The sequence below is a fragment of the Anomalospiza imberbis genome, unplaced genomic scaffold (assembly GCF_031753505.1).
Source record: "Anomalospiza imberbis isolate Cuckoo-Finch-1a 21T00152 unplaced genomic scaffold, ASM3175350v1 scaffold_63, whole genome shotgun sequence".
NCBI lineage: Eukaryota > Metazoa > Chordata > Aves > Passeriformes > Viduidae > Anomalospiza > Anomalospiza imberbis.
In genome coordinates this window covers 397,808-422,307 of record NW_027100244.1, presented here as the reverse complement: position 1 = coordinate 422,307, position 24,500 = coordinate 397,808, and the positions used below count along the sequence as shown (strand labels likewise).

The following is a 24,500-nucleotide window of genomic DNA, read 5'->3' as shown; positions in this document are numbered from 1 at the left end:
GATAGCTTAAGGACTTGTGTACCTGTGATGCCCATGCTAATAAATCAGGTTTGAGCTGCCGTTGCAGTTTTCTCTGCTGTTCTTGGAAGAGACTGTCATACAGATGCTTAGGAGGGAGCATAATGTTTTATGACTACAACACCTGCAGTCCTCTTGTGGAAGGAGTCCCCAGGAGATCCTAACCCTACAAAGCTAATGTTGCTGAGCCACTGATAATATCAAGCTGCCAAGCTGAGTTACATGGATTGCTGTGGCAAGTGCCTGGCTGATTAATTTTAATTTAATGTAAACAGAAATGGTGTCAAGGATATATTATGTAACCAAGGGATGTCTTTACACAGGAAGGCATTAGTGGTGGACTGATGAGCTGAGATAGTGTGACCACCACATATCCCTTGCTCACATCTGACACAATTGCTGAGGTAAGGAAATGGAAAGTAGTGATAAAAGGATGTGAGGTGGGGCTCCTGAGGCTGATGGAAAAAGCTTGGTGGCAGAGTCAGCACAGCAGGCTCTGACTTCTTCTAGTGATTCTGGAGAGCACTGTGGGCTTTTTTTATTCCACCCAGCCCTATAAAAAATTTTAGTGCCCTCCACTTTAACCCATGAAGGAGTTGAGACAGGCTGAAGGGAAGTGGAGACTGTGAAGGGAACAGGGTGGCAAGCATGGTATGAAACCAGGTGATCTTTCAAGTCCCTTCCAACCCAACTGTTCTTTGTGTTTATGGGAGTTAATTCTCCTGAATTAACCCATCAGCTAACTTATTTCCTTTAAGCCCAGGGTGCAGAGAGAAACAATTAGGTGCAGGTTTATACTGCTGATGAAATCAGCTAACAAAGTGCTTCTATTGCTGTGGTAAGGAAACTGGGCTTATTTATGATGTACCCTGTCCCTCCCTCTGCCCCCCTGAAAAGCAAAAAATCCGAATATATATGTAAATTAGGTGAATCTCTTAAGCTTCTGTCAGGTTGCCAGTTCAAGCCTCCTTACTGCAGGCCAGTCCACAAACTTTGGTTTTTGCCTTTTAGGCTGTGCATACACAGTTAATCACCTTACAGCCAATTAAAGATTCCAGGTTGCAGTAGGTCATTAGATATAGATTTTTTTAAGTAGGTCGTTCCTCTTTTTTTCTTTCTCCAGAACATTCTGAGGGGGAAACTCTGCTGTGAATATTCATGAGAATACTTAAAGTAGGCAAGTGAGGAGATGGACATATTAGTTATATTTGAGGAAGAAACTGTAGCCTTGCTTTTATCATATGGACTTCTGGTAATTTGCCTACTGGACTGAAAGAATTTAGTTAGGTGGGTTATAGGATGAAAAGGATGGCTGCTGGCTAGGGTTATGGGCGCTCTGTTCTGTGCCATGCACCTTGTTTGACCTGGGCAAATCATTCTCCTTTAGTTTTCCCACTTGTGCTGAATGGGGGTAGTAATTACCCACTTCACTGAGGAGGGCATGTGGCTGAAATTAATTAATGTTTATAATGTACTTGGTTTTCCCGATGAGGTTTGTAGCCACGTTGCTGAGTACAGTCATTTCTGGGTTTTGGCTTGTGTGTGTGCGTGTGGGGTGCAAAGATTGGCTCCAGCAGAAAGGGTAGTAAAATACAGTCTTAAGAATAAAATTTCTTGGCACTTATATAAATGCAATTAATTCCTAAAGATTTTAAAGCATGAATACAGCTGGTGCTGGCTTTCCTACTGCAATGTCACTGCTCTGTGGAAAGCAAGAAGGTAAATAACAAGGCAGAAGGCTTCTGGTATTTTTTAATGGGAGCCAGAAAAAATACTGGACCTCAAGGATAGCCCTTGGAGAAAAGAATTCTTTAGGACACTGAACATAGCTCGCCTGAAATCTTGTGGGCTTGTGAAAAATAAAATCACTGTTACTTCTGGGAAGAAACTGAAATCCTGATCGAGCCTTAATTGCTTATTTTACAGTATGGTAGTAAGTGGAAGATGTTATCAATCATATCAATAGATAGAGAATAAATACTTAACACAGGGCAGACAGAGAAATACTCCCGGTGTCCTGGGTTTCCACATCATCCCTTCCTCCTTTCTTCATGATACACAATTCACAAAGTTCAATTGTGACATTTGGGTCTTGGCCAGTCCTTTTCTGTAGGGTATTTAGTGTTACACTCAGCAGCCAAAACTAACATATTGGCATTGTCAGCCTTTATTTCACAGTATCAATTTTTAATTCTATCTGAAAAAATGTATAATCATGTTATATTTTTTATATAACTGTTATTAATGACAATAATAATAATGTTATATTTCACTTGCACAAATGAACCTGAGCCCAAGATTTAAACCTTCCTCTGTCCCTCCATGTGGGAGCATTCCAAAACCAATTCTTCCTTCTGTTGGTGCTGTTTCCAATGTGCCATTAAGAAAATTCTCCCTCATCTTCCCAAACCCACAAGTTCTTTTCCTTCTTCCATATGCAATTTTGGGATGCATTTGAAGACATCCAGGGGTTCAGCCTCTATTAACCGAGTGCCCCACGTCTCACAGGGTGCTCTGACCTCAGCCCACTCCAGAGGCAGGGAACTCCAGGGAAGGGCTTCCCATCTGGGAATTTCTGATGGGACTGATTCCTCACATTTACATTTAAAAAGTGACATTTTGTTGTGATCTGGCCAGACTGTGCCAGTTTTGTTTCCCCAGTGGGCAGGGTCAGCACCAAAGACACAGACACCAACTGAAGGACTCAGTGTCATTGACTGTAGCTCAAAGCAGCAAAGAATCACAAAAGGAGCAGCTCAGCAATGCACCCAGCCAGCAGCACCAGAGATTGCAGCAGTGATTAAGAAAGATCCAGCCCCAGTTACCCTCAGGCTTTACCATGCCCCAGATCCACACAGCAGCTGGGGAAGCTGTCACAGCCAAGGGCTGCAGAGCCACTCCTGGACACTGGGAATTCCTGCAGGTGCCTCCAGCCACAGGTGGGGCTCCAGCCTCTCTGGGAGAGGGCCCAGCTCTGACAGCGCTGAATGAACAAACTGACAGCGCTTCTGGTGCGGCAACATCTGGTTTCATCCTCCTCCTGGGTTCCTCCCAAAGCCTGGCCAGGGCCCAAGAGGAACCAAGGGAGGTGACTTTGACCATTCAGCCCCAGACAAGGCCAGATGTCAGATTTCATGGCCTTGTCTGGCTTCTAAACACAGAAAGGTCAATCCATGTTTCACTAATGAGTGGATACATCTATCACAGCGCTAATGACCATGCATATTTCATTAGTGAGCAGATACAAAGATAACCTTTGGTTGGAAGGTTCATCCAGAGGCCACCTTTGGCTCAGGGCCTCACTCAGGGCTGTTGTCCAGGCCTTGGCACTTCAGGGACGTGGTTTAGTGCTGGGCTCGACACTGCTGGGTGACCGGCTGGACTGGATGAGCTCAGAGGTCTTTTCCAACAGAAAGGATTCTGTGATTCCATGATTCCATCTGCTGCATTCAGCCAGGTCCATGTTAGCAGCATTCATTTGCTCACAGTGTCTCCTCAGGCCCAGCTCTTGAGGCCTGAGGCTTCAGCTCCTTCAGCTCCTGGTGCTCAGCCGCTCGTGCTGAACGAGACACTCGGAGAGAAGAGCACAGTCCATCCAATTCCTTCTGGGACACGGAGAGGGGAGGCTGTGCAAACAGGAGCAGTGTTTGGTGTGGCCTCCTCTCTGCCCTGCACGCCTTTCAGCGCTTTGAAGCAGCCAAGAGCTTTCTCCAAGAGTGCAATGGAGCAGCTGTTCCTGCTGCCGGGTCTGGCTCTCTCCAGTCTCTGACCTTGCCTGCTTTTGTCCCTCTTGCTGTGCCCTCTGCTCCCCCAGGGCTCGGTGGCTGCTGCCCAGGACTGTGGGACTGGCACAGATCCCGTGGTCGAGACCCTCCTTTCTCTGCCCTTGGAGCTGGCTGGGCACAGCAGCCTTTTCCATCTGGAAGCTCCCCATGGACAGGGAGTCCCCAGCCCCGCTCCTTGCACAAGCTCCAGGAGCCCAGGGCTGCCATCTCAAGTCCCTGCTGGCCCTGGGGGCTCCCAGGTGCCTCAGGCTGCTGTGACACCGCTGCACACGGGAGGCAAGAGTGGCAGGGGCTGTGCTGAAAGTCAGCTCCACGTGCTGCTGCTGCTGCTGGGGGTCATTTGTCCAGCCCTGCCCCAGAGTCAGGGATCAGATCCAGGCCCTGCTGCTGCTCCCTTGGGATCAGCCCCACTTTGGGTGTTGCTGTCAGGGCCAGCAGAAGCGGTGGCTGGAGCAGCGGGTGCTGACGGTGCCCCAAGCCCCGGGGCTGGAGGGGTCCCTGGGCTGGGGCTGGCAGGGAGCTGCTCCAGCCCGGAGTGCACTGCTGAGTGCTGTGCTCTGGGGCTGGGGCTACCCACACAGGGGACTGGACTGGTGTGCCACAGGAGACAGAGAAGCTGCAGCTTCAGCCTAACTGAGGTGGTTGCGTGGGCTGGGAAGAGTGGGGAGGCTCAAGGGGATTCACTGAGCTCATCCTTCTGCAAGGACGAGGAAAAGGGAGTGGGAACTCAGCAGTGAGGAGAGCTGAGGGCTGGAGAGCAGCTCTGAATGACACTAAAATCCTACTGGACCTCTGAGACATTGCTGCTCCTCATCCAGTGACAGGATGAGTCCCCAAGCCTGGGGCTCGGCCTTCCTCATGGTGAGGGGCACCAAGGAAGGCAACAGTGTGATGGAGACTGCCATGGGCTGGGAACTCACTGGGGGACAAGAGGGAGCAGTTGGGAAGTAAAAGGCAGGTGGGGGAGAGAACAGTTCAGAGAAGGGCTGAGCTACAGCTTGAGCAAGCTGCAAAATGTGATTTGGGGTCATCCCAGATTGATTTCATTTCAGAAGTTATTGAACAAGTTTAATTTTTGGGTGGTGTCATGTTTGCCCTTGGAGGTGTACACTCTGCAAACTTGAGCTGTGATGCTGAAATGCTCAAGCAGGTCTGTGCTGCAGGTCACCCCATTTCTTCTTTGGCTGATTGCAGCCCGGTGCTGAGCTCCAGCAGAGCCCTGGCAGAGCCCAGAGCAGCCTCAGCACCCGCAGAGCCCGGCTGCAAGGAGAGAAACCAGAAAGCGCCCGTCAGCTGAAGGCTCCTGTCCCCTTGTCCCAGCCACCCGCAGTGCCCAGGCCATGCTGGCCGTGCCCAGAGCTGTGCCCAGAGCTGCCCATCCCTGCTGCCTGTGGGAGCAGAGCAGGAGGGCAGGACATGTGCCCAGCCTGCAGCCGGCCACGGCACATCCAGCCCTCAGCAGCTGCCCAGAGCAGGATGCTCCTGTGCTCGCTGCCATCTCCCCAAAGCTCTGATCCCACCATGCCAAGCAGACAGGACCCACCTCACGCCATCCCTCGCTGGAAGAAAAGCTGGTCCCAAACGATGTCCTCATCCTTCTCCAAGGGCACGGCCCATCCACGCCACAGCTGCTCCCAAGCACTTCCCCATCCAGACTGGACCCCACCTGGAACGCTTCCTCTAGAAAAACACACAACAAATTATTGAAAATAGCTTACAGACAAAAAGGGGAACAAGAAAAAAGGTCAAAAATCTTATCTCTGTCAGGGGCTAAGGAAGGCCCAACCCCTGCAGGCCAGGGAAAAACCCACCCACAGGTGAGGGAAGCCCAGGCTGTCTCCCTTCCCCCCTACACTGCCCCCCAAAATAACGGTGATCCCAAAGCAAACAGGGGCAGTGGAGCAGCCCAAGCCCTTCCTTGCCTGCAAAGCACAGCAGCCCCTGCACAGGTTCTGGAGTCCCACCTCTGCTCCCACCATGGGGGTTTCTTTGTGTCGGGCTGGCTGCCCCAGCCCCAGCCCCAGCCCGGGGCATGGTGGGTGCGGGGGCTGTTGGCAGGGCCAGGAGCCCACTCCCATTTCATCAGCACCCCAGCCCATCCCCCTAGCCCTGCCAAAAGCAGCCTGGCAGCCGACTGAAGGATCAGCTACATCTGCCCCAGCAATGGGGGAACCTTTGGTTCCCGGCCAGGCTGTGCAATGCCCAAATCTGGGAGCATCCCCCTGCGTGTGGACTCACCTGCAAATTCCCTGTGGAGTCTGGCTTTGGAGAAGGTGTCAGAATCAAAGTCCATCATCCTCAGCTGCCGGTGGCCAGGTGGAAGAAGAGGTTGTCATTTTTGATGTCGTCCTCACTGTCCCCAGCAGCAGCAGCCCCACCTGGTACAGCTTCTCCAGGGGCTTCTTCTCCTTCCCTGGGGTGAGCCCAGGCTGTCAGGGTTCTGCCCAGGGCCCCAGCTGTCAGGGAACCAGGACAAGCAAAACCAGCTCAGATGGTGGCCACCAGTGCTGGGCAGAGCAGCTCAGCTCCAGCACAAGGGCTGCGTGTTCCCATCTGATGCCCCCTGGGCAGTGACACAGGCAGGACAAAACCAGTCTGGTTGGCTTTGCCACTGATTGCCAGGACATGTGTGGAGCTGTTACCTGCCAGGCCCCTGGATCCAACTGTGCACGTGGATCTCTCCCATCTTCTAGGGCAGAAGACCACCCTGCACCCATGGATCACGGAAAAGCTCTTCTAAGGATGGCCTGTCCAAGGGCTGCATGGACAAACACCTCTTAATGAGATCCTGGCACTCTGGGGAAACAAACCAGAAATCACCAGTCAGTTGGAGAAGTTGCCCCCCTGTTCCCATGCCCAGGCCATGCTGGGTGTGCCCAGAGCTGGGCCTAAACTTCCCCATGGATTCTGTGTTTGGAGGAGAGCAGGAGAGCAGGACATGTGCCACCTCCTCAGCAGCTGCCAGAGCAGGATGCTCATGAGCTGCTGCTGTCTCCCAGCACTGGTATTGCCCCCGTGGCCAGAGATGAGGACCCACCTTGAGAGAGCCGTCGTGGGAACAAGATCCGCCCCCAGATGATCTCCTGGCCCCTCCTGAACGGGTGCTTCCCCATGACCAGGTGGTACAGCAGGAGGCCCAGGGACCAGATCGTCGCTGCCTCGCCGTGGTAGCATTGGTGGTGGATCCACTCTGGTGGGCTGTAGGACAGGGTTCCTGTGGAACACAGACAGAGTTCATCAGGGGGACGCTGCTGCTCCCAGAGCCTGACCCCAGCACCCCATGGCATGTGGGGGCTGCCCCAGTGGCACACAGGGTGACTGCTGCCCTCTCACCAGCACCTGGGACATGTGTACAGACTTGGGGCTGGAAAAGAAGCCACTGGTGTTGGAAGAGGGCAGCAGAAATCCTGGGAAGGCCCAACCATGACACACAAAAGCAAAACTCATCCAGTGGTGGAGAAAGCCCGCTCTACTCCCCGCCTGCACGGCCCCCCAAAAATGTTAACCAGTCAAGGCAAACAATGGGAGCAGAGCAGTCCAAGCCCTTCTCGCCTGCACACCAAACCATCCAGGGCACAGGGTCAGACGCCCCTCTCTGCTACCCCCACTGGGGTTTTTGTCAGGCTGGCTGCCCCAGCTCCAGCCTTAGCCCAGGCCACAGTGGGTGCTGAAGGCTGTCGGCAGGGCTGGAGCTGGTCCCCCTCACACCCCCACCCAAATCAGCTTGGCTCCAGCATTAATCCCATCCTGGCTGCAATAGGGGGAGCCCTGGGGCTGCACCCCGGCTGGGCCATGAGATGCCCAGGAGCATCCCCCGGCAGAGCTCACCTGCAAACTGGGTGTAGGCTGTGTCTTGGAGGAAGGCGCCACAGCCAAAGTCAATCAGTTTCAGCTGCCCGGTGGCCAGGTCGAGCAGGATGTTCTCAGGCTTGATGTCCCTGTGCAGGACCCCGCAGCTGGTGCAGTGCCGCACAGCCTCCAGCACCTGGCGGAACAGCCCCCGCGCCTCCTCCTCCGGCAGGAACCTCCGCTCCGCCAGGAAACCCGACAGCTCCTGGCACCGCTCCGGACGCTCCAGCACCAGCACGACGCTGTCAGGGAGCTCAAGCCACTCCAGGAGCTGAATGACACCAGTGCAGCCAGAGGACACCTTGTCCAGCAGCACGACCTCCAGGGGTGCGCTGGTGCCGTCGGGCTGCGGGAGGAGCGCAATGCCGTCAGTGGGGCTGAGGCCGTGCCAGGGTTGGGGAACCCCTCAGCCAGCCCGGGATGCTCTGCATGCCCCGCTCAGCCCATGCCCGCTCTCCCTGCAGGGCTCCCGGCGGCTCCCACCCTGCCGGGCCCCGGCTCCTCGCCACCCGGCACGGCCCGGCTTCTGCTGCTGGCCCCGCTCACTCACCAGCTCGCCCCAGTGCCGGACGCGGTTCCGTGGCACCCTTTTGATGGCCACCTGCGAGCAAGAGAGAGCAGTGGGTTGAGCGCGCCGCCCGCCCCGCCGGGCCCCATCCTCCTCCTCCTCCGCCCCCTCCACCTCCTCCTCCTTCCCCCTCCTCCTCCTCCTCCTCCTCCTCCTCCTCCTCCGCCCCCTTCTCCTACGCCCGCCGCCGGCCCCGCCGCTCACCGGGGCGCCGTCCGAGAGCCGCGTGGCTGCGAAGACGCTGCCGAAGCCGCCGCTGCCCAGCAGCGAACCCAGCCGGTACCGCTCCTGCAGGGCCTCCTCCTGCGCCTTCCCTGCGGGCGGGACGGGGCCGTCAGCGCTCGGCCCGGGGCCAGGAGCGGCCCCCGAGCGCCCCCCGAGCGCCCCGGGCCGGCCCTCCCCAGGCGTTCTGTCCCTGGAACGGGACAGCGGCGGAGCTCGGGCCGGGGAAGCCGCAGCGGGGGCGGCGGGAGCGGCCGCGCCGCGTGTGTCCTCCGCGGGGCCCGGGAGGAGCCGGGGCCGGGGCCGGGACTGGAGCCCACGTCGGGGCCGGGGCCGGGCTCGGGCCAGGCGGAGCCAGAGGGCGGCGGTGCCGCCCCAGCCCCAGGCACTGATACCCGCCCAGCAGCGCCACCGCCAGCACGACCAGAGCCGGGCGGAGACGAGACCCCGGCGGGACGGCCGGGGACGGGGACGGGGCCGGGGCAGACCCGCCCGGGGCTGGGGGCGGGCTGAGGACATGGCCCGGCCGGGAATGGGGAGAGAGAGATTGGGAGAGGAGGGGACAGCGGGAAAGGGAGAGGAGAATCAAGAGGAATGCGACAAAATCACTGCTTTGTCTGCTTTCGCTGCTGCAGCCGCCGCCGCTGCCGCTGCTGCTGCTGCTGCCGCTGCAAATGAAGCTCCGGGGCCGTTTGTCCCCGTGTCCGTTTTTCCGTTGCCCGCTCGCCCCCGCGCCCAGCCCCCCGCTCCCCAGGGGCAGCCCCTGAGCCTGTCCAAACACGGGAACTTTGCCCTGTTCAGCCCAGACTCAGAGTCTGGACTCCTGCACAGCGGAACAGGAATCCCCTTGAGCGCTGCTGTGCATTGTCCCCGCTGAGGATCAAACCCTAGGGGAGCACATTCCCTGAATGCTGAATTTGTACCTGACCCAAGGGCTGCACTTAGTCTCCATCACTGCTTTCCAAGTAAACCAGGGGAAGGCAAAAACTGTGTGTAGCTCATGGTATTTTACAGTGTCTAAAACTTGCCATGTCATGGATCTTAGAGCTGAGATCTATTTGGATTAAGGGGATGGAGAAGCAGTGCAACATGGAAAAGGGGAGCATAAAAATAAACAGAGAAAAACATCTTGGATTGTTTCTTTCCATTTTCATTTCATTTCCTAAAAGCTGTTTCAGTTTTCCCAGAATCTTCTCCACACTCCTGTTTGCTCTTTCCAAGAACCTTTCCTGGAGAACGAGGTGCAGCTTCTGTCACAAGATGTGCCACCAGCTGCAGCTTCTCTAGGCTTTCCACACCTTGTGTGCAGCTCAACTCTTGCAGCACAGGAGGACAAATGTTTGAAGAACTTGACAGCTTGTTCTTTCTTTTCCTTGTGGGCTGGGCAGTTGTGCCATTGGTAAGGTTTTCATTGCTACTGTTCTGCCCTAAGAAACCATGACGGGCTACCAGGAATTGTCAGGGAATGCAAGCCTGACTGAATGCAGAGAAAGAATCTGCAGAGCCTGCATCCAGAAATGGAGAGCTGTGTGATAATCATTGCAACATCGCCATGGGCATCTTGGAAGTGATCTAGAAGATGAAAATGCTCTGACAGAGGGCGTTTGTTTCTGAGTTCAGTGTAGAGGATTCCACATCTAGTGCATTGGTTCATAAATCAAGAGTTCAATCAGTTCATGGAAAGCACCAGAACAAGCTGGACCTCTCAGCCTTAAACACTTCAGTTGTTCAGGGACCCAAAAATGTTCCATAGAAAGAGCATTAGAAGGAGAGGAAAGAGACAGAGAGACAGAAAGACAGAAGCTCCACAGAAAGACACACATGTGGCTCCCAGCTCCTGGGGTTCCAGTGTGGGTGAGACACAAACCCTAGAAGAAGGCAGAGTCCATAGCAGGGGCTGACCTTGTGCTCCTTGGTTTTAAGCCCCTGGGCCTTCGTGGGCCTCCCCCCAGCTGGGTCTTGTGATTGCTCGGAGCGTTCAGAGCCGGGTTAGCGCTGTCCCAGCTGTGGGACTGATTGACAGCTCAACCCAAGGTGTCTCGGGACACTGATCTCATCCAGCCTCTGACAGTGACCATGGTGACACTGGGGAACCTCATGGAACCGTGGGTCAGTGTGACAATGCAGGTCCAAGGACACCATGGTGATATCCAGGTTTGCTCAGCACCAGAGACACCTTTGCCTTGTTTGTCCCCAGCTGTCATCACTGCCTCCAGTGTTCTGCTCTAACTGGAACCCAGGGACACTTTCACATGAATTGTGTCCCTCAGTGGGACCCATTAAAAGTTAAAGAAAGTCTGGGCTTTGAATCTGACTTTGAGTTCTTGAGAAGTTCTTTGAGCACACTCTGAGGTCTGGGTCCGATGCAAAGAGCACCAAAGCCCCAGAGGGTCATTAACGTCCTGGTGCTGTGTCTGTGCTGCTGAGCTGGGCCAGGCTCCTGGCCCAGAGGCAGCTCCTGGCAAGGGCAGCGCTGCAGAGAGACAGCTGTGGCCAGGAGCAGCTCCTGTGCACAGCCCAGCAGGGCTGGGGCACTGCCAGGGCATCGCAGGGACACGAGCAGGGCGCAGACAGAGCTCACAGGGGCTCAGCACTGGCAAGGGGCTGTGGGGTGTCCCAGAGGGGGCTGTGTCACAGCAGCGCCTCTGTGGCTGTGTCACGGAGGAGGCACAGAGCAGCTGTGATGTCAGAGAGGGGCTGTGTGACAGCACAGCGTGGGTTGTGTGAGGTCACAGACTGGGCTATGACATCACAGAGCGTGTTGTGTGAGGTCATCAAGCAGCTATGGCATGATAGAGGGGACAGTGTGACATCAGAGAGCAGGCTGTGACATCATGGCATGGCTGTATGACATCATAGAGCGGGCAGTGAGGTCAAAGTGTGTGCTGTGACATTACAGAGTGGCAGTATGACATCACAGGGAGGGTTTTGTGACATCACTGAGGGGCTTGTGACATCACACAGCAGGGTGTGACATCATAGTGTGAGGCCATAGGGCAGACTCTGCCGTCATGTAGAGAGTGGCTCTGTGACATCAGAGTGTGGGTTGTGACATCACCGAGTTGGCTGTGTGACATCATAGAGCAGGCTATGACATCATGGAACAGACTGTGATGTCACTGGATGACTTTGTGACGTCATAGTACAGGGTGAATTTCTGACATCACAGAATCTTCTGTAACAGCACAGCTTTGTGACATCACAGAGTGACATCGCAGAGTTGGGCCTATGACATCACAAGGGAGCTATGTGGCATCCAGGAGTGGGTTGTGACACCACAGGGGCTGTGTGACATCACAGGGGCTGTGTGAGGTCACTGGGGAGGTGACTCTGCCCCAGCCCCCCCTCCCAGTTCCCCCAGAGAAGTCCAACGCTGCTCGTGCACAGCGGGGTCCCCTGTCCCCCCGGGTACCCCCGCCCCCGGCGCCGCAGCCTCCCCCAGAGGATGTTCCACGAGATCGACCCCCGAGCCTGACACAGGGCCATGGGGGGCGGGACAGGGGACAGGGACCCCCCGGCAGCGTCCCCGTGTCCCTCAGGGCCAGAGCCTGGCCCAGGGCTCCTTCACCCTGTTGCCAACAAGGGCTTGAGAGCGCTGAAAAAATCCCCAGCAAGGGAGCAGCAAAAACCAGATTTAATATTGAGCAACAGCACCACAAAGTTCCTTGGCAAGCGTCACTCTGCTCCTGACTGGACACTTCAGGCACAAAAAAGGAAACAAAGCAACAACAAAACCAAATAAATTCCAGGCAATTAAATCAGAAATAAACCGAGAACTGGGGCTTTCATTCCTCTGGAAAAGAGCTGTCCTTCTTCCTGCAAGTGCCCATGGCCACAGCTGGGATTTCACCTCCCACACTGCCTGTTGTGACAGACTGGAGGAGATTGTGGGCTGGAAACTTTTTGTGTGTGGGGGAGGAAGGGGCAGGTCCAGCCTTGCCCTGCCCTGGAACCCCATGCCACACAGCCCCTGTGGTGTCATACAACCTCCTGTGATGTCACACAGCCACCTCTGATGTCACACAGCCCCTGTGATGTCACACAGCTGCCCTGTAATGTCACACAGCCCACTCGGAGATGTAACAGGCCACCTGTGATTTCATACAGGTGCCCTGTGATGTCACAGCCTGCTCTTTGAGGTCCCAGTGTGCTCTGTGATGTCACAACATCTGCCCTGTGATGTCACAGCCCAGGCTGTGATGTCACAGCCACCCTGTGATGTCACAGCCAGCTCTATGATGGCACAGCTACCTTTGTGATGTTATGCAGCCTCGCTGTGATGTCACAGCCTGCCCTGTGATTTCACAGTCAGCTCTGTGATGTCACAACCCACTCTCTATTGTCTCAGCCTTCTCTGTGGCATCACACCGCTGCTCTGTGATGTCACAGAGCCCTTTTCTATGATGGCAGAGTCTTCTCTGTGGCCTCACAGCCCATTCTGTGATGTCACACAGCCAGCCTGTAATGTCACAGCCAACTTTGTGACATCACAACCTCCTCTGTGATGTCACAGCCTGCTCTGTGATGTCACAGCCTGCTCTGTGATGGCAGAACTCACTTAACATGTCACACAGCACCTCTGTGGTCACACAGACCCACTGTGTGATGTCACAACACCTTCAGTGATGGAACACAGCCACTCTATAATGTCACAGCACACTCTTTGACCTCACAGCTTGCTCTGCTCTGTGATGTCATACAGGCATGCTCTGATGTCACAGCCTGCTCTGTGATGTCGCATAATAAACCAGAGATGTCACAGCCAACTATATGATGCCACAACCTGGTCTGTGATGTCACACAATGACAGAATCACAGAATTGCTGGGTTGGAAGAGACCTTTAAGGTCATCAAGTCCAACCCATGCCCTAACACCACCTCAGCTAAACCATGGCACCGAGTGCCACATCCAGTCTTTTTTTAAACACATCCCATGATGGTGACTCCACCACCTCCCTGGACAAACAAGTCCAGTAATTTATCACCCTTTCCATAAAAAAACTTTTTTCCTAATAGCTGACCTAAATTTCCCTTGGTGCAGCTTAAGACTGTGTCCTCTTGTTCAGTCAGTTGCTGTGAGGAGAAAGAGACCGACCCCCACCTGACTGCAACCACCTTTCAGAGAGTGTAGAGAGTGATAAGGTCACCTCTGAGTCTTCTCCAAGCTAAACAACCCCAGCTCCCTCAGGCATTCCTCACAGGACTTGTGTTCCAGACCCCTCACCAGCCTTGTTGTCCTTCTTTGGACACGCTCCAGCCCCTCCATGTCCTTCCCAAATTGGGGAGCCCAGAACTGGACACGGCACTCGAGGTAGGGTGCCAGTACAGGGGAGGAATGCCAAGCACAGCAGTGCCAAGTACAGGGGAAGAATGACCTCTCTGCTCCTGCTGGCCACACCATTCCTGATCCAGGCCAGGAGCCATTGGCCTTCTTGGCCACCAGGGCACACTGCTGGCTCGTGTTCAGCCTGCTGTCGACCAGTGGCCCCAGGTCCCTTTCTGCCTGGGCACTGTCCAGCCACGCCGACCCCAGCCTAGAGCAGTGCAGGGGGTTATTGTGGCCAAAATGCAGGACTGGGCACTTGGATTTATTAAACTTCATCCTATTGGATTCTACCCATCCATCCAACTGTTCCAGGTGTCCCTGCAGAGCCCTCCTGCCTTCCAACAGATGGACACGTGCTCCCAGCTTAGTGTCATCTGCAGATTTACCAATGAAAACCTCAATGCCCTCATCCATGTGGTCAATAAAAATATTGAACAGAGCTGGCCCAGCACAGAGCCCTGAGGGACAGCACTGGTGACTGTCCCCAGCTGGATGCAGCACTGCTCACCACCACTCTCTGGGCCGGCCATCCAGCCAGTTCTGAACCCAGCACAGAGTGCTCCTGGCCCAGCCGTGGGCTGCAGCTTTTCCAGGAGTGTGCTGTGGGGGACAGTGCCAAAGGCCTTGCTGGAGTCCAAACAGACACATCCACAGCCTGTCCTGCATCCACCAGGAGGGTCACCTGGTCATGAAAGGAGACCAGGTTGGTCAAACACGACCTAGCCCTCCTAAACTCCTGCTGGCTGGGTCTGACACCCTGGCCATCTGTCACGATCTGCTTGTGCGGGGTGTCGTGATGGTTCTTTTCACCAATCCCAAAAGTGCAAAACGGCAAACAGCAAGAGACTATCAGTTAATCACAACAAATGCGCCTTTATTAAGGGCCAAAACAGTAAATGCGATAGTGGGGATCAGAAAGGAGATAAAAGGATAGAGAGAGAGAGAGAGAGAAAAGAGGGGGATAGGAATAGCTACCAACACAGGCGAGATCCTCACAGTTATAGTCCACAGAGGAAAGAGGGGGGAACATGCTGGACAATGAGAGTCTCTTGTGATTGCTGTGGGGGAACAGGTGAGTCCACTGAAACCACCAAGGCAGGACGAACACAATGAAGAATAAGTCCGTTGGAATTACTGAAGAAGAACAGGTCGTGTCATTAGTGGTTTCCCCTCTCCCTGTGGGAGGGGTCTCAGTCTCAGTCCTTGGGAGGAGGGTTTTCCATCTCCGTCCGTCTGTCACAGTGGTCACGGGGCAGATGAGAGGTCTTCAGTGAGAGATGATTAGGGTCACCCTAAAAGTTCATTCAGATTCAGGAGGAGAGTGGGCAAATATGCAGTAGGCCGTTCCTTGGTGGCTTCATGCCAAGTCCTTGCCAATTCCTTGCCAACTCCTTGCCAGGCCTTGTTCAGAACAGCTAACGTAACGGTACAGCAACTGCACCTGCACTGCCGCTCTCTCCAAGCCGGTACTGTAATGGGGGAAGGGGTTTTTGCTTGTGGCAACCGGTAGGCAAATGTGGGGGCTTCAGACGGCCTCTTACACCTTCCCCGAGCTGTCTGCAGAGCAATCCACATCAGCCCAGGCTGGGCTGGTCAGTGGCCGGACAGTTCCATTGACTGGACGCGGCTCTGGACGCTTCCCTTGGAGCGACTCCAGGGAGGGAACGCTGGGGCTGTCACCACTGGGGTGCCACAGACAAGGGAACGCTGGGGCTGTCACCCTGGGGTGTCACAGACAGGGGAACACTGGGGCTGTCACTCTGGGGTATCACAGACAGGGGAACGCTGGGGCTGTCACCGCTGGGGTGTCACAGGCAGGGGACGCTGGGGCTGTCACCGCTGGGGTGTCACAGGCAGGGGAGCGCTGGGGCTGTCACTCTGGGGTGTCACAGACAGGGGAGCGCTGGGGCTGTCACTTCTGGGTGTCACAGACAGGGGAACGCTGGGGCTGCCCCGCTCCTGCCCTGTCCCCAGCAGCTCTGCCAGCGCCTCGAAGGGACACAAAGGCTGATCCAAAGGGTGAGAATTTAAGAAGGGGCTGAGCTGGGAGGGACCCATTGGGATCATCAAGTCCAGCCCCCAGCCCTGCACAGACGCCCCAACAATCGCAGCCTGTGCAGCCCCGGGAGCGGGGTCCAATGGCTCCTGGAACTCCAACAGCCTCTGGGCTATGCCCATTCCTTGTGGAGTCTGGGCAGTGCCTGAGCCCCCTCTGGGGGAAGAAGCTTTTGCTGATCTCCAGCCCAGCCCTGCCCTGGCCCAGCTCCAGCCGTTCCCTTGGGTCTTGTCCCTGCTCACCTGGGCAGAGATCAGAGCTTGCCCACAGAAGCTGTGGCTGCCCCTGGATCCCTGGCAGTGTCCAAGGCCAGGTTGGACAGGGCTTTGACCAGCCTGGGATAGTGGAAGGGGGCATGGAAGGAGATGAACTTGAAGGTCTTTTCCAAGCCAAGCCCTTCTGTGATTCTGTGATTTTGGGGGAGATGCTGAAGCTCTGTCTCGGCTTTATCTCACCCAGAGTCTGGACCCAGCAGCAGCCATGGGTGGGATCATCTCCTCCTCCCTCTCCCTGTGGCTGGAACTCACCCAATGGCAGCAACTGAATAATGTCCCTCACGGGGCAGTGAGTGCCAGAAAGGAGCGTTGCTCCTCGGGGAAACACAATGTCCTTGGACTTCAGCAGAGCATTGAAATGGGCCCCCTCGAGCACCTCAGCCCCACTGAAATCTCCTCTTAGTGGACTCAGCCCCAGAGATCTCCCAGTGCAGCTGCAGAGGAGTCGCTGTCAGGAGGAGGGACAATTATCAAAAGCTGATGTAGATCAAAACAAGCTCTGGCACCATTCCACATTTTTGTTTGCCACTGGGAAATAAATACAGATGTCCCCATGCCACAATCTCAGTCCCCCCAGGGTTCCTGGGTTTGGTTTTATCCCCTGGTATGGAGACACGGGAGCTCTCCCAGCTGGACAGGGTGTCAGGAATCCCTTCCTGAGCTTGACACCCTTGGAGAGGGTGGACAAGGAGGTTCCTTGCTGAGGGAGACTGTGCGGGTTTTGGAAACAGGCCAGACCTAGAGAAGGCTCCTTCTACAGCTCCTCAGCACCTGGTAATCCCATGTCTTTATTTGTGTGACTGTCTTGTCAGGGCAGGGAGAGGAAGAGAGGAGCCTCCTTGGGGCAGGGAGAGGAGGCAGAGACACCAAAAGCAGGAGTCCCAAAGGGATCTGGGCAGCTCATGATCCAATGGCTGCAGTAGGTGTGCCATTCCTAAATCCAGTTTGGGAGAGTCACGGCCGTGTTACTGTGTAAGCTCTGAGGTATCTGCTGGTGGGAGATGCTCAGGTTCATCCTGTTTGCATCCCCAGTTCCTGCTGAGCCGGTTTTAAACAGCGCCAGGGGATGCTCCTGGCACTGACCCTGGCATGGCTCAGGGTGCTCCCAGGTGCCTCAGGCTGCTGTGACACCGCTGCACACGGGAGGCAAGAGTGGCAGGGGCTGTGCTGAGAGTCAGCTCCATGTGCTGCTGCTGCTGCTGGGTGTCATTTGTCCAGCCCTGCCCCAGAGTCAGGGATCAGATCCAGGCCCTGCTGCTGCTCCCTCGGGATCAGCCCCACTTTGGGTGCTGCTGTCAGGACCAGCAGAAGCGGTGGCTGGAGCAGCGGGTGCTGACAGTGCCCCAAGCCCCGGGGCCAGAGGAGTCCCTGGGCTGGGGCTGGGAGGGAGCTGCTCCAGCCCGGAGTGCACAGCTGAGTGCTGTGCTCTGGGGCTGGGGCTCCCCGCACAGGGGACTGGACTGGTGTGCCACAGGAGACAGAGAAGCTGCAGCTTCAGCATAACTGAGGTGGGTGCGTGGGCTGGGCAGAGTGGGGAGGCTCAAGGGGATTCACAGAGCTCATCCTGCTGCAAGGACGAGGAAAAGGGAGTGGGAACTCAGCAGTGAGGACAGCTGAGGGCTGGAAAGCAGCTCTGAATGACACTAAAATCCCACTGGACCTCTGAGACATTGCTGCTCCTCATCCAGTGACAGGATGAGTCCCCAAGCCTGGGGCTCGGCCTTCCTCATGGTGAGGGGCACCAAGGAAGGCAACAGTGTGATGGAGACTGCCATGGGCTGGGAATTCACTGGGGGACAAGAGGGAGCAGTTGGGAAGTAAAAGGCAGGTGGGGGAGAGAACAGTTCAGAGAAGGGCTGAGCTACAGCTTGAGCAAGTTGCAAAATATCATTTGGGGTCATCCCAGATTGATTTCATTTCAGAAGCTATTGAACAAGTTTAATTTTTGGGTGGTGTCATGTTTGCCCTTGGAGGTGTACACTCTGCAAACTTGAGCTGTGATGCTGAAATGCTCAAGCAGGTCTGTGCTGCAGGTCACCCCATTTCTTCTTTGGCTGATTGCAGCCCGGTGCTGAGCTCCAGCAGAGCCCTGGCAGAGCCCAGAGCAGCCTCAGCACGCGCAGAGCCTGGCTGCAAGGAGAGAAACCAGAAAGCGCCCGTCAGCTGAAGGCTCCTGTCCCCTTGTCCCAGCCGCCCGCAGTGCCCAGGCCATGATGGCCGTGCCCAGAGCTGTGCCCAGAGCTGCCCATCCCTGCTGCCTTTGGGAGCAGAGCAGGAGGGCAGGACATGTGCCCAGCCTGCAGCCGGCCACGGCACATCCAGCCCTCAGCAGCTGCCCAGAGCAGGATGCTCCTGTGCTCGCTGCCATCTCCCCAAAGCTCTGATCCCACCATGCCAAGCAGACAGGACCCACCTCACGCCATCCCTCGCTGGAAGAAAAGCTGGTCCCAAACGATGTCCTCATCCTTCTCCCAGGGCACGGCCCATCCACGCCACAGCTGCTCCCAAGCACTTCCCCATCCAGACTGGACCCCACCTGGAACGCTTCCTCTAGAAAAACACACAACAAATTATTGAAAATAGATTACAGACAAAAAGGGGAACAAGAAAAAAGGTCAAAAATCTTATCTCTGTCAGGGGCTAAGGAAGGCCCAACCCCTGCAGGCCAGGGAAAAACCCACCCACAGGTGAGGGAAGCCCAGGCTGTCTCCCTTCCCCGCTTCACTGCCCTCCAAAATAACGGTGATCCCAAAGCAAACAGGGGCAGTGGAGCAGCCCAAGCCCTTCCTTGCCTGCAAAGCAAAGCAGCCCCTGCACAGGTTCTGGAGTCCCACCTCTGCTCCCACCATGGGGGTTTCTTTGTGTCGGGCTGGCTGCCCCAGCCCCAGCCCCAGCCCGGGGCACGGTGGGTGCTGGGGCTGTTGGCAGGGCCAGGAGCCCACTCCCATTTCATCAGCACCCCAGCCCATCCCCCCAGCCCTGCCAAAAGCAGCCTGGCAGCTGACTGAAGGATCAGCTGCATCCGCCCCAGCAATGGGGGAACCTTTGGTTCCCGGCCAGGCTGTGCAATGCCCAAATCTGGGAGCATCCCCCTGCGTGTGGACTCACCTGCAAATTCCCTGTGGAGCCTGGCTTTGGAGAAGGTGTCAGAATCAAAGTCCATCATCCTCAGCTGCCGGTGACCAGGTGGAGGAAGAGGTTGTCATCCTTGATGTCGTCCTCACTGTCCCCAGCAGCAACAGCCCCACCTGGTACAGCTTCTCCAGGGGCTTCTTCTCCTTCCCTGGGGTGAGCCCAGGCTGTCAGGGTTCTGCCCAGGGCCCCAGCTGTCAGGGAACCAGGACAAGCAAAACCAGTTCGGATGGTGGCCAGCAGTGCTGGGCAGAGCAGCTCAGCTCCAGCACAAGGGCTGCGTGTTCCCATCTGATGACCCCTGGGCAGTGGCACAGGCAGGACAAAATGTCTGCGTTCCTTTGCTTCTGATTGCCAAGGCATGTGTGGAGCTGTAACTTACCAGGGCCTTGCATCAAAGTGTGCCTGTGGCTCTCTCCCTTCTTCTAGGGCAGATCAATATCCTGCAGCCAGGGATCACGGAACAGCTCTTCTAATGAGGGCCTGTCCGAGTGCAGCATGGATAAACACCTCCTGATCAGATCTTGGCACTCTGGACAGAGAAACCAGAAACCACCGGTCAGTTGGAGAAGGCTCCTGTTGGCTTTGCCCCACTATTCCCGTGCCCAGGCCATGCTGGATGTGCTCAGAGCTGGGCCTAAACTTCCCCATCAATTCCCTGTTTTGGAGGAGAGCAGGAGAGCAGGACATGTGCCACCTCCTCAGCAGCTGCCAGAGAGGGATGCTCACGAGCTGCTGCTGTCTCCCAGCACTGGTATTGCCCCCGTGGCCAGAGATGAGGATCCACCTTGAGAGAGCCGTCCTGGCAGCGAGAGCTCATGGTCACAGCTGATGTTCCAGCCCCTCCTGAAAGGGTGCTCCCCGCAGACCATCTGGTGCAGCAGGATGCCCAGGGACCAGATGGTAGCTGGCTTGCCGTAGTACCAGCCAAACTGGGTCCATTCCGGGGGGCTGTATGACCGTGTTCCTATGGAATACAGATGGGGTTCATCAGGGGGACGCTGCTGCTCCCTGAGCCTGGCTCCAGCATCCCTGGGTGTGTGGGGGCCGCCCCAGTGGCACACGGGGTGACCGCTGCCCTCTCGCCAGCACCTGGGACTTGTGTACAGACTCGGGGATGGAAAAGAAGCCACTGGGGTTGGAAGAGAGCAGTGGAAGCCCTGGCAAGGCCCGACCATGAGGAGGAAAATCCCACTCAGTGCTTGGGAAAACCATGCCCTCATCCTCCCTGCCTGCACTGCCCCAAAAACCATTATGAAGCCAAAAGAAACCAGGTGAGTGGAGCAGTCCAAGCCCTTTCTCACCTGCACCCCAAACCGGCTGGGACACAGGTTCTGGCCACCCCTCTCTGCTACCCCACCCAGGGGTGTTTTTGTTGGGCTGGCTGCCCAGCCCTAGCCTCAGTCCTGCCCAGAGTGGTGGGCAAAGGCTGCCAGCAGGGCTGGAAGCTGGCTCCCCACCCAGCCCTGCTCAAAAGCAGCTCAGCTGAAATCTCAGTGCCATGAAGGGCAGCAAAAGGGAGAATCCCCGCTGCCACACCCAGCTTGGGCTGTGAGGTGTTGGGCCATGAGATGACGGGATTGAGAGCACACCCCTGTGTGGGCTCACCTGCAAAGCGAGTGTAGGCTGTGTCCTGCAGGTAGGTGCCACAGCCAAAGTCAATCAATTTGGCCTGCCCGGTGGCCAGGTCAACCAGGATGTTCTTGGGCTTGATGTCCCTGTGCAGGACCCCGCAGCTGGTGCAGTGCCGCACGGCCTCCAGCACCTGGCGGAACAGATCCCGCGCCAACTCCTCGGACAGGACCACCCGTTCCCGAATGAAATGGTGCAGGTCCTGAGAGTGCTCTGGGCGTTCCAGCACCATCACGATGTCGTTGGGGAGCTCAAGCCATTCCAGCAGCTGGACGACACCGGGAAAGCCAGTGGAGACCTTGTCCAGCAGCACGACCTCCAGGGGTGCGCTGGTGCCGTCGGGCTGCGGGAGGAGCGCGATGCCATCAGTGGGGCTGATGCCGTGCCGGGGGTCGGGAACCCCTCACCCAGCCCGGGATGCTCTGCGCCCTGCGCTGGCCCTACGCCCGCTCTCCCTCGAGGTGTCCTGGTGGCTTCCACCCTGCCGGGCCTCGGCTCATCCCTGCCCAGCTTCTGCCGCTGGCCCCGCTCACTCACCAGCTCGCCCCAGTGCCGGACGCGGTTCCGTGGCACCCTTTTGATGGCCACCTGCGAGCAAGGGAGAGCAGCGAGTTGAGCTCGCCCGCCTGCCCTGCGCAGCCCCATCCCCCTCCTCCTCCTCCACCTCCTCCTCCTCCTCCTCCACCTCCGCCCCCTCCTCCTGCGCCCGCCGCCGGCCCCGCCGCTCACCGGGGCGCCGTCCGAGAGCCGCGTGGCTGCGAAGACGCTGCCGAAGCCGCCGCTGCCCAGCAGCGAACCCAGCCGGTACCGCTCCTGCAGGGCCTCCTCCTGCGCCTTCCCTGCGGGCGGGACGGGGCTGTCAGCGCTCGGCCCGGGGCCAGGAGCGGCCCCCGAGCGCTCCCCGAGCGCCCCGGGCCGGCCCTCCCCAGGCGTTCTGTCCCTGGAACGGGACAGCGGCGGCTCGGGGCCGACGGCCGCGCTGCCGAGCGGCGGAGCTCGGGCCGGGGAAGCCGCAGCGGGGGCGGCGGGAGCGGCCGCACCGCGTGTGTCCTCCGCGGGGCCCGGGAGGAGCCGGGGCCGGGGCCGGGACTGGAGCCCACGTCGGGGCCGGGGCCGGGCTCGGGCCAGGCGGAGCCAGAGGGCGGCGGTGCCGCCCGAGCTCCAGGCACTGATGCCCGCCCAGCAGCGCCACCGCCAGCACGACCAGAGCCGGGCGGAGGCGAGACCCCGGCGGGACGGCCGGGGACGGGGACGGGGCCGGGGCCGGGAACCGGGACGGGGACAGGGCCGGGGCCGGGGACGGGGACGGGAACCGGGGCGGGGACGGGGACGGGGCCGGGGCCGGGAACCGGGACGGGGACGTGGACGGGGCCGGGGCCGGGAACCGGGACGGGGACGGGGACGGGGCCGGGAACCGGGGCGGGGCCGGGGCCGGGTCCGGGGCCGGGGACGGGGTCGGGAACCGGGGCGGGGACGGGGCCGGGAACCGGGGCGGGGACGGGGCCGCCCCGCCCGGGGCCGGGGGCGGGCTGGGGACATGGCCCGGCAAGGGGAGAGGGGGACTGGGAGAGGAGGGGACACCGGGAAAGGGAGAGCGGGAGAGGGTGCGGGACAGCGGGCGAGGGAGTCCTCAAAGTGACTGGTTTTGCTGCTTTCGCTGCTGCTTTCGCTGCTGCTGCCGCTGCTGCGACTGCCGCCGCCGCTGCTGCCGCTGCAACTGAAGCTCCGGGGCCGTTTGTCCCCGTGTCCGTTTTTCCGTTGCCTGCTCGCCCCCGCGCCCAGCCCCCCGCTCCCCGGGGGCAGCCCCTGAGCCTGTCCAAACACAGGAACTTTGCCCTGTTCAGCCCAGACTCAGAGTCTGGACTCCTACACAGGGGAACAGGAATCCCCTCGGTCGCTGCCATGCATTGTCCCCGCTGAGGATCAAACCCTATCGGGGCACATTCCCTGAATGCAGAATTTGTATCTGACCCAGGCACTGCATTTACATCTCCAGCAATGGTTAAAAAAAAAAAAAAAAACAACACAAAAAAAAACCCAAAAAAACAAACGGGGAAGGCAAACTGTGTGTAGCTCATGGTATTTTAGAGTGTCTAAAATTCGCCAAGTCATGGATCTTAGAGATGAGATCTATTTGGATTAAGGGGATGGAGCAGTAGTGCAAGATGGAAAAGAGGAGCATAAAAATAAACAGAGAAAAACATCTTCAGTTGTTTCTTTCCATTTTAATTTCATTTCTTAAAAGCTGTTTCAGTTTTCCCAGAATCTTCTCCACACTCCTGTTTGCTCTTTCCAGGAACCTTTCCTGGAGAACGAGGTGCAGCTTCTGTCACAAGATGTGGCACCAACTGCAGCTTCTCTAGGCTTTCCACGCCTTGTGTGCAGCTCAACTCTTGCAGCACAGGAGGACAAATGTTTGAAGAACTTGACAGCTTGTTCTTTCTTTTCCTTGTGGGCTGGGCAGTTGTGCCATTGGTAAGGTTTTCATTGTTACTGTTCTGCCCTAAGAAACCATGACGGGCTACCAGGAATTGTCAGGGAATCCAAGCCTGACTGAATGCAGAGAAAGAATCTGCAGAGCCTGCATCCAGAAATGGAGAGCTGTGTGATAATCATTGCAACATCGCCATGGGCATCTTGGAAGTGATCTAGAAGATGAAAATGCTCTGACAGAGGGCGTTTGTTTCTGAGTTCAGTGTAGAGGATTCCACATCTAGTGCATTGGTTCATAAATCAAGAGTTCAATCAGTTCATGGAAAGCACCAGAACAAGCTGGACCTCTCAGCCTTAAACACTTCAGTTGTTCAGGGACCCAAAAATGTTCCATAGAAAGAGCATTAGAAGGAGAGGAAAGAGACAGAGAGACAGAGAGACAGAAGCTCCACAGAAAGACACACATGTGGCTCCCAGCTCCTGGGGTTCCAGTGTGGGTGAGACACAAGCCCCAGGAGAAGGCAGAGTCCATAGCAGGGGCTGACCTTGTGCTCCTTGGTTTTAAGCCCCTGGGCCTTCGTGGGCCTCCCCCCAGCTGGGATTTGTGATTGCTCGGGCGTTCAGAGCCGGGTTAGCGCTGTCCCAGCTGTGGGACTGATTGACAGCTCAACCCAAGGTGTCTCGGGACACTGATCTCATCCAGCCTCTGACAGTGACCATGGTGACACTGGGGAACCTCATGGAACCGTGGGTCAGTGTGACAATGCAGGTCCAAGGACACCATGGTGATATCCAGGTTTGCTCAGCACCAGAGACACCTTTGCCTTGTTTGTCCCCAGCTGTCATCACTGCCTCCAGTGTTCTGCTCTAACTGGAACCCAGGGACACTTTCACATGAGTTGTGTCCCTCAGTGGGACCCATTAAAAGTTAAAGAAAGTCTGGGCTTTGAATCTGACTTTGAGTTCTTGAGAAGTTCTTTGAGCACACTCTGAGGTCTGGGTCCGATGCAAAGAGCACCAAAGCCCCAGAGGGTCATTAACGTCCTGGTGCTGTGTCTGTGCTGCTGAGCTGGGCCGGGCTCCTGGCCCAGAGGCAGCTCCTGGCAAGGGCAGCGCTGCAGAGAGACAGCTGTGGCCAGGAGCAGCTCCTGTGCACAGCCCAGCAGGGCTGGGGCACTGCCAGGGCATCGCAGGGACACGAGCA

The 24,500-nt window shown here is 57.1% G+C and overlaps 1 protein-coding gene across 1 annotated transcript; it reads right to left on the bottom strand.

The window, feature by feature from the left end:
* Positions 1-6,534: 6,534 nt before the first annotated feature.
* Positions 6,535-21,095, bottom strand: LOC137467442 (serine/threonine-protein kinase pim-1-like; the record flags this gene model as incomplete). Its single annotated transcript, XM_068178943.1, has 7 exons — positions 20,840-21,095; positions 19,984-20,198; positions 8,425-8,496; positions 8,203-8,253; positions 7,632-7,998; positions 6,841-7,017; positions 6,535-6,599 (listed from the first exon to the last, which is right to left on the bottom strand). Coding segments are annotated over exons 1-7 (1,203 nt in total), but the record flags the coding sequence as incomplete, so codon positions are not given.
* Positions 21,096-24,500: the final 3,405 nt, after the last annotated feature.